This window comes from Octopus sinensis, linkage group LG18 (genome assembly GCF_006345805.1).
Source record: "Octopus sinensis linkage group LG18, ASM634580v1, whole genome shotgun sequence".
NCBI classification, from domain to species: Eukaryota; Metazoa; Mollusca; class Cephalopoda; order Octopoda; family Octopodidae; genus Octopus; species Octopus sinensis.
In genome coordinates this window covers 50,185,260-50,198,243 of record NC_043014.1, presented here as the reverse complement: position 1 = coordinate 50,198,243, position 12,984 = coordinate 50,185,260, and the positions used below count along the sequence as shown (strand labels likewise).

At 35.4% G+C, this 12,984-nt stretch overlaps 1 protein-coding gene across 13 annotated transcripts in view; it reads left to right on the top strand.

Moving 5' to 3' along the window:
* Positions 1 to 12,984, top strand: part of LOC115221317 (neural cell adhesion molecule 2) — a 173,308-nt gene that overhangs the window by 75,215 nt on the left and 85,109 nt on the right. For 6 of the 13 annotated variants that reach the window (XM_036511040.1, XM_036511041.1, XM_036511044.1 and 3 more), the window contains 6 exons: positions 119 to 224; positions 2,266 to 2,436; positions 4,290 to 4,424; positions 6,102 to 6,229; positions 7,355 to 7,553; positions 8,129 to 8,155. In XM_036511040.1, the coding sequence (XP_036366933.1) occupies positions 119 to 224; positions 2,266 to 2,436; positions 4,290 to 4,424; positions 6,102 to 6,229; positions 7,355 to 7,553; positions 8,129 to 8,155 (766 nt within the window). Of the gene's footprint in view, positions 1 to 118; positions 225 to 2,265; positions 2,437 to 4,289; positions 4,425 to 6,101; positions 6,230 to 7,354; positions 7,554 to 8,128; positions 8,156 to 10,912; positions 10,943 to 12,984 lie in introns of all 13 variants that reach the window. The other 7 variants (XM_036511042.1, XM_036511043.1, XM_036511045.1 and 4 more) reach the window with 2 other exon arrangements.

Below are 12,984 nucleotides of genomic sequence, written 5' to 3'. Positions count from 1 at the left end.
ATAAAATGCTGGCAGTTATTTCATCGTTGAAGAAATATATCTAATATTAGGAAATTGGATGTGAATTTAAAAAAATCTTCCTGTGCAGTATTATTGACATTTTTGTTATTTTTGTTAGGTTAAGGTGACTCCTAGCAACGAGAAGTCTGTATTCACTGACTATAAATGCATAGCTCTCAGCATCAGAGATGAATCTGAGATAACAATAATTTTAAAGAAAGCAGGTTTGTTTATTTTTTTTTTTTTTTTTTTTTACATTAAAATGTTACTTTCTTGTATCAATTATGAGACATTTAGTGTTTTCTTGTCCTTGTCCATATATGTCCACTATTTCATTGTAATGGTTTATAGTTTGATTTCAGTCACATTAATTCTAAGAAATAAAGGGAAAAAAAAAATTTTGTTGTTTGACTAAAATAGTTGCTGAAATGTATTGGGGAAAATTCATTTTCTGAGTTTTTAATGGTGTAGGAAAATAGTGTGATATGTTTTAACTGTTAAAATCACGTAGTGCCTTTTTTGCCTTTATAAATCACAAATACAGTTAGTCCAGATTCATGAAAATATAATTCTACCAAGGTACTTTAATATAGTAAAGTTGATTAAAGATCCCCTCCCCTTGGTCATGAATAACCATGGGATTGCAGCTAGAAAGTTCTCCTCTGAGGCACAAGTCTGGGCAGGATTAACACCAGCAGTCACCCATGCATACCAGCCTCCCCTCTCTATATCACCAATGTTATCCATGGGAAATGCAAAGACTGATACAGCTTTGCCCCAGTGACATCGCAACTCATTTCTACAGCTGAGTGAACTGGAGCAATGTGAAATAAAATGTCTTGCTCAGGAACACAGCATACAGCTCAGTCTAGGAATCGAACTTGCTACCTCATGATTGTGAGCTCAATGCTCTAAACCACTGAGCCATGTTCCTTCACTTAATCACTTAAGTTGATTACACATTAGTGTTTTCGATTTCCTAATTCAATCATGAATAAATAAAAATTGATAAATCAATTATAAATAATTAACTAATCGATCATTAACAATAATATAAAATTCTAACTCGATGTTGGATGAATTTCCTGTCGTTAAACTTTAAAGGTGAAGGCAGAAGAAAAAAATTGAGAAATATACTTGATAAAATGCAAAAATAACACCTGATGCAAACTGGAGGCTTTTTGGTAGAAAATTCTTTGCAAAATGAAGTTGCTTCTTCTGGCACAGAAGAGCACTAAGTTCTAGTCTTTAGTCCCTAAACAACAATTGTATTTGACTTATACTTTTATGTGGTTCAGGAATGACTGGTGTGGATATCCACTCTTTGTGGAAGCACTCCGTCGGTCACGACGATGAGAGTTCCGGTTGATCCGAATCAACGGAACAGCCTGCTCGTGAAATTAACGTGTAAGTGGCTGAGCACTCCACAGACACGTGTACCCTTAATGTAGTTCTCGGGGATATTCAGCGTGACACAGAGATTGACAGGGCCGGTCCTTTGAAATACAGGTACAACAGAAACAGGAAGTAAGAGTGAGAGAAAGTTGTGGTGAAAAAGTACAGCAGGGATCACCACCATCCCCTGCCGGAGCCTCGTGGAACTTTAGGTGTTTTCGCTCAATAAACACTCACAACGCCCGGTCTGGGAATCGAAACCGCGATCTTATGACCGCGAGTCCGCTGCCCTAACCACTGGGCCATTGCGCCTCCACATCCACTCTTTAACCCTTTAGTGTTCAGATTACTCTGTTAAATGTAATACTTTTTCACTCAAATTGTTTTGAATTAATCATGCATTATCTTAGAGCTTTGAGGTTTCAATGATGTGATTGTTTATTTTTAGAATGACATTGTAGGGTAGGTGTGAGAGGCTAGATATTGCCAGTTTGAATATAAAACATGTGGAATTTCTGGGCTTGATATGGTCGGTTTAAACACTAAAGGGTTAAGACTCTGTTAAACAGCTACTTAGGGCTTTCTGCCATTTTCTTACTCTTTAATGATCTTTAACATTCAGACGACTCTGTCAAGTACGAAGCTTATTCAGTAGCATTGATTTGAACTAATTGTATTATCTTGTAGATTTGACATTTCAAAGATGTGACTATTTAGTTTTAGAATGGAATACTATGAATATAAACTTGTGTAGATTTGAAATTTTAGATTTTTAAAGTATTGCTCTATGTAGATTTATGTATGTATTTTTGTTATATTCCATCAGTTTTATATATATATATATATGCATGTATCATCTAATTTTTACAGTTGTTCCTAAACGCCCTTCTAAAGTCAATGTACTTGATCCCACTCCAACTACTATCACATTGGTAATCAATCCTCCAGAGAGTGATGGCGGTATCCCTGTCACCCAATACCATATCACTCAGGTTGCTAGTGGCAGTGAAACGAAAACAGAAAAAGATATCCCAGTCACTGGTTAGTTATATTTTTCTACAATAATTCATGTTATACAAATGACTTGTTTTACCACATAGTTGTTGATTCAGTCTCACTGTGTGGGACTTTAACCCGTTCATTACCAACCCGGCTGAAACTGAATCTGACTCTGGCTCTGTAGTACAAATGTCTTGTTTTCATAAGTTTTGAATTAAAATCTTCCTCCAAACCTTAGTCACAATTTATGTTCCTAACACTAGCTGAATGATCATTAAGTTATTTTACTAAATTCTTTGTTATATTTAAAATAATTGAAAGAAACAGAGAGCATCTCAAAATAAATACAGTAACAAAAGGGTTAAAATATATAATAGAGAAACAATTCTTAACCCTTTTGATACCAACCCAGCTGAAACTGACTCTGGCTCTGTAGTACAAATGTCTTGTTTTCATAAGTTTTGAATTAAAATCTTCCTCCAAACCTTAGTCACAATTTATGTTCCTAACACTAGCTGAATGATCATTAAGTTATTTTGCTAAATTCTTTGTTATATTTAAAGTAATTGAAAGAAACACAGAGCATCTCAAAATAAATACAGTAATGAAAGGGTTAAGCAGATGTCTTCTATTATAATCCTAGGCTGATCAAATCCTTGCGAGTTGGTTTGGTAGGTGGAAACTCAGTCCCATTGTGTCTGTATGTTATAACACACACACATATATACTCGTACACACACACACACACACACACACACACACACGAAGACTGGAAAGAAATGAATGAGCATGCTCTGTTGTATGTGCAAATAAAAGTATACATAAATGACAATATGTGCTGGGAGAAAAACTGAGCCTAAGTGGAATCAGATGTACTGTACAAAAAAAAGACTGCACTGGTAGGGACATGTGGTGTGTATGGATGAGGATTGCTCTGTAAAGAAGTGCCAATCACTAAACATGGCTGGAGCTTGTGGTTGAAGGACATCCAGGAAGACATGGGACATGGTGGTAGAGGCTGACCACAGGACTCTGAGTGTCACAGGGGACCAGGCTGTCTGGTGATGCATGGTCCTTGAAAAGACTTTCCCATCATAGCAAAACAGTTCTGGAAACACTGTGTATGCCCATATTACATATGGGCACCTCACCTTCATCTTCCTCATCCCCATTTTGCTTCTGCTACTATCACCACCACCACCAGCAGCACATCTATCCCACTGCCGTTTCCCTTGACACTACATTTCCTTTCTGGACCATATTGGTATTTTTGGTAGAAAATTATTTTAAAAATCTGCCGGTCAAAGCGAAAAGATCCCATAATTTTGAATTGAGATTTAACAGCTGTTTCCATCAGGTTGAGCAACAGCATTGAGACTTCATTTGTTGGCTTCTGATTGTCAATCGACTGACACTATTTGAAGATAAATCATTCAATATCAGTGCCTGATCAAATTTAGGCCTAACTGCATTTATAACAACAATTTGGTGTGCATGGCTGTTTGGCAGGTTGGGAAATCAACATTTTATTCGCAGGAATATGATGTAGTCTTCGGTAATGTAATGGTGTAAGGCGGTGAGCTGGCAGAAACGTTAGCACGCCGGGCGAAATGCTTAGCGGTATTTCGTCTGCGTTACGTTGTGAGTTCAAATTCCGCCAAGGTCGACTTTGCCTTTCATCCTTTCGGGGTCGATAAATTAAGTACCAGTTACGCACTGGGGTCGATGTAATCGACTTAATACCTATGTATGTCCTTGTTTGTCCCCTCTATGTTTAGCCCCTTGTGGGTAATAAAGAAATAGGTAATGTAATGGTGCTAGCAGAAGTACCAGCAAGTTTAAATGTATTTTGGCTTTTGTCTAACAATTTTCACGTTTCAACCTTTTCTTTGTAGAACCAAGTAAACCCCAGACTGTTATACTTGAATACTTGACTCCAAACACCAAATATCAGCTAAAAGTGTTTGCTGGAAACAGAGTTGGACTCAGTACAACATCAGTTGATTTATCTTCTGAGACACCTAATATTAGTAAGTAGATTTTAATCATAGTTTTCTCTGCTTGCATTTGCTGTAAATTTTTCTTTTCTTCCCTTCTATATTTTCTCCCATAACAATCAGTTTTCTTACATCATTTCAGTTTTACTACATTTACATGGGGTCTAATTGCCTTGTACTAAGCCCTTCTCTGCAAGTTTTTCATCATCATCGTGTAACATTTGTTCTCCATGCTAGCATGGGTTGGACAGTTCGACTGGGGTCTGGGAAACCAGGAAACTGCACCAGGCTCCAGTCTAATCTGGCAGTGTTTCTACAGCTGGATGCCCTTCCTAACGCCAACCACTCTGTGAGTGTAGTGGGTGCTTTTCATGTGCCAACGCCCATGATAGGATTGGTGTTTTTTACGTGCCACCGGCACAGAAGCCAGTCAAGGCGGCGCTGGCATTGGCCACGTTCAGATGGTGCTTTTTACGTGCCACTGGTACGGAAGGCAGCGCTGGCATCGGCCACGTTCGGATGGTGCTTTTTACGTGCCACCGACACAGGGATCACAACTACAATTTCCATTGATTTCTTTATTAACATTATATTACCATACCTAATACACCCTGACCTGACCTACAGACTTGGCTGTTTTCTCATTCTACCTTTGCTGCTGCCACTACAATGAATTCTGTTCCTCAGAGGTAGCTGGCTCTTATACTCCCACACCTAATGCATCTCTTCTCCTTTCAACCATGTCATCCCCAACCTTCCCACCTGTGTATTGCCTGAAATTGTTTAAGCTTCAATTGCATCAACCTCACCTGTAGCCTGGAAAGTTTTGCAAAGGCCATTGGACACAGTCACTTCCTCCTGATTTAGAAAGTGTGTGTGGATATGTGAATCCCAATTTTAGAATTGGTGCACTGGGTCTTTTTGTGTTCAAAAGTGGTGACTAAAAGAGTCGGCGGCAGGGAAAGTATCAGTCCATAAACCAGTGTCACAGAAAACATGTTCAGCCGGTGCCAGCATGAGAATCAGGTGGAGAGCTTCTTGCATGAAGTATGCGCTTGAATCTAATTGAAATTGAGTGGTGTGGGTAAAAATGGGATCTTTTCTGTTTGAACGGCAGATTTTTCTAGCGGTGTCATATGAAATTGTCACCCATAATTATGACCCTAGTATCGATCTGTTGCATTTCAATCTGTTTTAGGGTTAGTTAGAGTTGGTTAGGGGTGGGGGTAAGGGTATCTTTTTTTTCTTCAGAAATGTAAATAAACCCAATCTGTTTCTTAAACAAGGGACATATTCATACGGCACAAAATGTTTTCACCTCAATAGATGTCATTGATTGGTTGAAATTGCAGAAATTGAAGAAAAATAACAAATACCTTACTAACTATAGAATTTTCTCAATAAAGCCAAGAGAAAAAGATGTTTTTTTTAAACACATTCTACCTGTATACAAAGTTTAAAAGTGTTTAGTTACGTGGAAATTATTTAAAAAACTGCCGTTCAAACCGAAAAGATCCTAAAAATGGATTAGAAAGATGATTTTATTCCCCACCCCCACCCTCTCTCTTTCCTCTCTCTCTCTTTCTCTCTCTCTCACTCACTCACACACACACACACACACACACACACAACCACACACACACACACACCTCTCTGCCTTGTTCATTTGGGAAAATACTGTTCATTGTTAACTTTGCTATTAAATTTCAGGAGCACCATTTGATGTAATCATTACCTCAAATAGATATGGAACCAGTCCGCAAAGTTACCGGGTGACTTGGGACGAACCCCGCACTGGTGGAGCAGATATAGTGTCCTATTCAATTCAATACAGAATGGTAAAGAATTCTCTTGAAGTTTTTCAAGTTAACATTCTCCGTGTTTGGTTTTGTTACTTTCTTGGTGTTTAATTTCTAGATCAACTTGCAAGTGAGTAAACTACGATGTATATGTGGATCTGTGTTTTGTATATACGTATAAGTTTGCATTGGATATGTGTATGTATGTATGTGTGTATACATGTGTGTATATGTACACACATAGGCGTGGTAGAGTGTTTAAGAAGCTTACTTCTTAACCATGTGTTATCAGGTTCATTCCTACTGTGCGGTATCTAGAAGTTATTCTACTGTAGGCCTTGGCTGACCAAGCTCTTTGTCTCAATTAATTTTGAGAATAATGAAGAATATGTTGGAATAACTTTGTTATTATTAGCAAGCTTTTGGAACATAAATTTATGTAAAATTTTGAGGGATGGCTTTAATTTAGATCACTTTTAAAGTAGGATGTTTATATTGGAGAAACTGGGGTGGCCTCAGGAAGGGTGGATATCAAAAGGGTGTAATGTTGTAGCATTTTTACTTTTTTGTTTTGTAGTTCTTGATGCAGGTAGTTCGACAGTATCTTTTGATTTACTCTTACTCTTTTACTTGTTTCAGTCATTTGACTGCGGCCATGCTGGAGCACCGCCTTTAATCGAGCAACTCGACCCCGGGACTTATTCCTTGTAAGCCCAATACTTATTCTATCGGTCTCTTTTGCCGAACCGCTAAGTGACGGGGACATAAACACACTAGCATTGGTTGTCAAGCAATGCTGGGGGACAAATACAGACACACAAACACGCACACATATATATATGTACATATATACGACGGGCTTCTTTCAGTTTCCGTCTACCAAAATCCACTCACAAGGCTTTGGTTGGCCCGAGGCTGTAGTAGAAGACACATACCCAAGGTGCCACGCAGTGGAACTGAACCCGGAACCATGTGGTTTGTAAGCAAGCTACTTACCACACAGCCACTCCTGCGCCTATGGATGTGTTTTGAAAATTTCCATGAACCCTTCTTACAATTTTCTTTGTACTTTTTTTTTTTTTGTTCCCTTGGCAAGTGGCGATATCTGAACCTTGCAAACTTTTTTTTTTTTTTTTTTTTTTTTTTTACCTTTGACATACACAGGTTCATATAACAGAAAAAGAGCCCTGGGCAGTTGACAACAGTAAGGAAAATGGAGACTATATGACAAGGACTGTTGAAGGAAAGACCTCTGCATTACTTACAAACTTAAAAGCTGATACACACTACGAGGTACAAGTTGTAGCTGTTAATAAAGTTGGAGGTTCAGCTCCACGACCTGTGATTATTGTGACAAAAAAACGTAAGTTTTACCTTTTTATTTCCTCATAATATTGGTTAAATGTGTTAGTTTCCCTCCCATTGTCTTTTGCTGGAAATGTTGTTAAAAAGGTTATATATAAAATAGTTATCTCCTGTTTGTTGCATGAACTTATAAAACTGAATATTTGACATTAGATTCCAACACAGTTTTTATTTCATCATCACCCAAGTATTATTTTCTGTTATTTAATGTTATGTTATGTTATTTAAATTACTGTATTTGTAAAATGTTCTGTTTAGTTTTACAATTGGATTTGATTTTTGAGCTGTGTGATGTTAATGTTTTGGATTTGAAGTACACAAATAAGATTTTCATTAAAAATAGATTTAATAATTTCAGCGTTGAAAAATTGTTTTTGCATGTATATGTATGATATATGTAGCATGTATTTTAGGCATTTGATACTTCCTATTTTTAGTGTAAAAAGAATTAAGAAAAAAAAAGAAAAAAACAGAAAAATTAGTACTACAACACAGTAACTAAGAAATATATTTTTAGCTGTTTATCAAATTTAAAAATGAAATTGTTCCCACTTTTTTTTCATATTCATATAGATTCACCTGATAGTATTGAAGAATCTGGTAAGAACTATAACACAATTGAGGGAATTATAAATTCTTCTTCAAGCCATTCTTTACCTCTCTTGCTAAATTTAATGAGCACTTATTCCTGCAGGCATTTCCTTCTGGTACCTGAAAAAAAATATAAAGATTTATTGTTGGTTTATATATTCTCCTTAATTTTTTTTATCAAATGTTGTACTTTTAATCTATTTCTCTTCTCTCAAAGGTCTTTTGGGCATTTTATTTATTTATACATTATCATCATCATCATTATTATTATTATTATTATTATTATTATTAAGGAAGTGGACTGAAATGACAGAATGCATAGCGGTATTTCTTCTGGCTCTTTAGATTTTGAGTTCACATCTCGCTCAGATCAACTTTGCCTTTCATCTTTCTGGTAGTATTGATAAAATAAAACCATTCGAGGACTGGAGTTGAAGTAATAAACCTCACACTCAAAGAAAAAAGAAAGACAATCGGGTCTATCATGGAAAGAATTATCGTCTATCATTTAAATGGTCGATCAGTTGATATTTAATAACAGTTTTAAAGGAACTTTACATCTAATACAGTAATATTAAAGGTGGTTGTTGCTGCTGCTAGCTGGCAGGCATGATTATGTATTCGAATTGTTTAACTATAAACATAATCTCCTCCTTCTAAAATTTTAAGCTAATTTGGTGCTCCGTTGATGGTATTCTATCTTGCTTTGCTGTTAGTCAAATGTCAGCCTTGTCTAGGTTGGTTGGTATGTCAGTGATGGAATATAGAGTTGACATATCCTGAAATCACATGAACTCTCTATTGCTTAGCCAATGGTGGAATGTAGGGTATGAGGTCCATTGAAGACACTGTGATTGTCAGTCAATGCCTAACCATTTTTTCAGAGTCAGTCCTTGATGTTTGGGCACGATTCTTATTTAGAAGAATTTAAACTCTAGTCACTGTCTTCGGTTCCCAATTGTTTTTGTAGATAAACTGATAGATATCAAAATAGCTTTTTCTAGTATATTGTGATCTTGTTTGTCCTGTCACAGTGTCTATGAGCAGTTTTCAAACCTGTTGGAAAGCAAAGAGAATGATTTGTTTTAAGTGAATCAGCTTTGCAGATTAAAGCTTCAAAATATATCAATAAGTCCATTGTAGATAGTGGAAAACTGATGAGAGCACTACTCCTTGAATTGCATTTCGAGGTTCTGTTTATTAATATCTCAACTAGGTATCTTTATATCTATCTCTTTTCAGTCATTTGACTGCGGCCATGCTGGAGCACCGCCTTCAGTCGAGCAAATCGACCCCGGGACTTATTCTTTGTAAGCCCAGTACTTATTCTATCGGTCTCTTTTGCCGAACCACTAAGTGACGGGGACGCAAACACACCAGCACCGGTTGTCAAGCAATGCTAGGAGGACAGACACACAAACACACACACATACATATATACGACAGGCTTCTTTCAGTTTCCGTCTACCAAATCCACTCACAAGGCATTGGTCGGCCCGGGGCTATAGCAGAAGACACTTGCCCAAGATGCCACGCCGTGGGACTGAACCCGGAACCATGTGGTTGGTTAGCAAGCTACTTACCACACAGCCACTCAGCTCATTTTTATTAAAAAATTTACCTTATTCTATAAATATTTATCCTTTCTGTAGGAATGGCTTCAGGGACACAAAAATTATGGAACTAAAGTAGAACTCTTGCATATTTTCAGTATTACCTAAATAATTAACAAAAAGCATATTAGAATTGGTTTTTAATTAACCCATAAAACGCTGGGATTTGCACTTACATAGCAAGAACTGCCGAGCACATTTCATGAAAATGTGACTACCATGCACAAAATAGTTAGAATATCTTCTTAGTATACAATGGTGGCAAATTTTACATCATCTGAAAAGTCATTAGTTGAGCTATTAGTCCTCTTGCATTCTAGTGGGGTGGATGTGGGGGGTATTGGAGTGTTTGAGTGACATTAGACCCCAACAAACGGCCATAAATTAAATGCATCTATCTGGGCAAGATCATGGCCCGTTGAGCTTTGTGTTAAGCCTAATAAGATTATTAGACTTAATGACTTGCTGTTTATTTAGATAATTTCTTTACTGAATTTTAAATAACAGCTTTGTTCTTTTTATAGAGTAAACTTTAGAATAATTTTTAATTTGCGCAATTTCTTATATAATCAGATTTAACCTGAATCGTCACACATTTTTTTTTTTTTATATATTCAAATTTCTAATTAAAAAATAGATAGTTTTTTAATCACATTTTTGTTCTTCTGATTGGTCCAGAAGTAAATATCTCTCAATTGCATGTATATATATATATATATATATATATATATATATATATATATATATATGTATATATAAAAAAAGAAAAAAATCTATTTTGCTTAAGTGAATCTTGTTTTGCATACTGTGTGGAATTGTCCTTTTTTTTTTTAACGATGAATATTAATTAGAAATTTTTTCACTGCTGCTTACTCTTACTTCAAACCATGTCATTATTGCTTGTGTTATGTGTTCTACTAAATGTTGTCTTATTTGTTTCATTATTTTTTTTCTCTTTAAATGAACCCATTCTTATTGACACTCCAATAATTATATTTAAATTTAAATTTAAGGTGGCATACTTAATTCCAAAGTTTTTTTCATTAAATATAGTTTTCATTTTATTCCCACTATTTCTAAACAACCCAATTGATTGACTGAAGTCTACAATTTATTTTAGAAATACACTTGTTTGTATATTTTTACTCTGCAGAATACCCAGACGAATATGTAGATGAATATGGTAAGCTCATTGTGCACCTTAGAAAAACCCCAGATAATCTACCTCTCCAACCACCTTGTTCATCTAAATTTGCTTTAAGCACTCTACATAATTTGGCTGTTGTTACTAATATGAAGCACCAGAAATACCTAGAACTGGTGGTGCTCAATATTTACTGGGGGAGATTTTAAGCTAAATGCATAAAAAGTTTTTAACATTTTTCAGTTTTATTTAACAGCTAAATTGGAATCACTGAATTTTTAAAAAAATATTTTTCATTTTACAGCAATAGAAACGTGTATTTTATGTATTTATTAGTTTAATCTTTTTTTTTTTTTTAAATCTTTCCTCCTTTCTTTCTCTGTGTGTTTATGTATTGCTAAATGTTTCTATACTTAACCTTTTTTTCTAGATATATAATTCTTGTTATTGTCTCCTCTACTACTGGCTCCAAGAAAGGACTTTTTTTAAAAAAATTTTTTACTTTTTTAAGGAATCCTCTTGAGTAATTCTTTCCCATCACTTGCAATAGACTCCACTTGACTGCTTAAAGTAAAACTGAACTTTCTTGCAATTTGCATGCCTGAATGTGCAAAATCATAGCAACTGGCCTAACAATTTAATCATATTTTGCTCCAGATAACTGCTAGAGTAAATCAACCTATGATCAGAGTTATTTCAGATATTAGTGTCTTGGATTATGTAATGTCCAGAGGACTGTTTTCAGAAACATTTTAATGGATTTTTGTTTTTCTATTGCAACAACATTGGGGATGTGATTTAAGGGAGATTTTGCTGTTGTTTCTAACAGGTTGAACTATTATCCCTTATTTAAACAGTTGTACCTTTTCGTCAGATAGATGGTACTGAACGGCATCAGCAGAACATGTAGCACTTAGTGAAGCATTTTATTTTTGATATACAATAAATGTAAAAGTGATCTTCTTTTTGGTTATTTGGTTAATATTACTAGTGTGTGTCTTCCACAAACATTTGTCCTCTTAACATAAACTTCACAGTAAACTTAGTGTGACTTGACATTGAAGTTGAGGCTCTTTAAAATACATGTACAGACCCCACTTGTTACAGATGCCACATGATGGTAGAGAAGTGTAGATGTGATTGCAATCACTAAATCATTTCAATATACCTGCACTATATGAAACAGTTCAGTGGCATTACATGAACTCTAACCATTTCAGCTTCTTGTCTGATTTCCTATGTATGCATTTGGTTATTTGCTGCTTATTTAAATTCATTACGCACTTGTAAAATCAGAAGTTTGTAATACACGCTTCTCAACATGGTGAGATAGACCGGCTTCTTTACAATGTTCATCATAATTTTGAACTTACACCTCCATTATATCACATTGCATGGATCATCCCTTGTTCATTCATACTATATATATCATTTTGTCAAACTAAGAATTTTTAAGTCTCTTGCATGAGATCCCAGTTTATATAACAATCTTTCTTTGTCTTGTACATAGTCTAGTATATAACGTTTTCATAGTCTTCTACATAGTACCACGGAAATCAAAATTCCTAACCTCTTTGAACAGTAGATTCTTTACTGTTTTGTTGACAGTTTTTCAACTGTTTCATCAGTTCTAATGCTGTGTTAACCAACAATGATGGTGTTTTGGTGAAGCTTCTTAGAAACAAATACATAAACATCTTGAATGTATCATCTTGTGACAGCATCCAGTGACTATTCATTTATTCAAATGTTTTGTTTTTTTTTACATATTTTTATGTTGGCATTTCTTCTCCAATGACTTTTCTTTCATATTTCACTTTTGTCTCAATATCTTTGTGTTGTGTGTGTGTGTGTGTGTGTGTGTGTGTGTCATAGTGAGAAGTGTGGTTAATTGAAGCAGTTTGTTTTATAATCTTGTTTTGGTATTAGTTATTCCATGATGACATTAGTGTTGTTCTGTGTTTCCATTCTCTGTTCAATAATCATATTAAAATGTGATGGTAAAATATTTGTTTTTTAATAATGGTCATAACTATACCTGGAAAGATTATAGAAAAAAAAAAAATCTTCACTTAGATAAC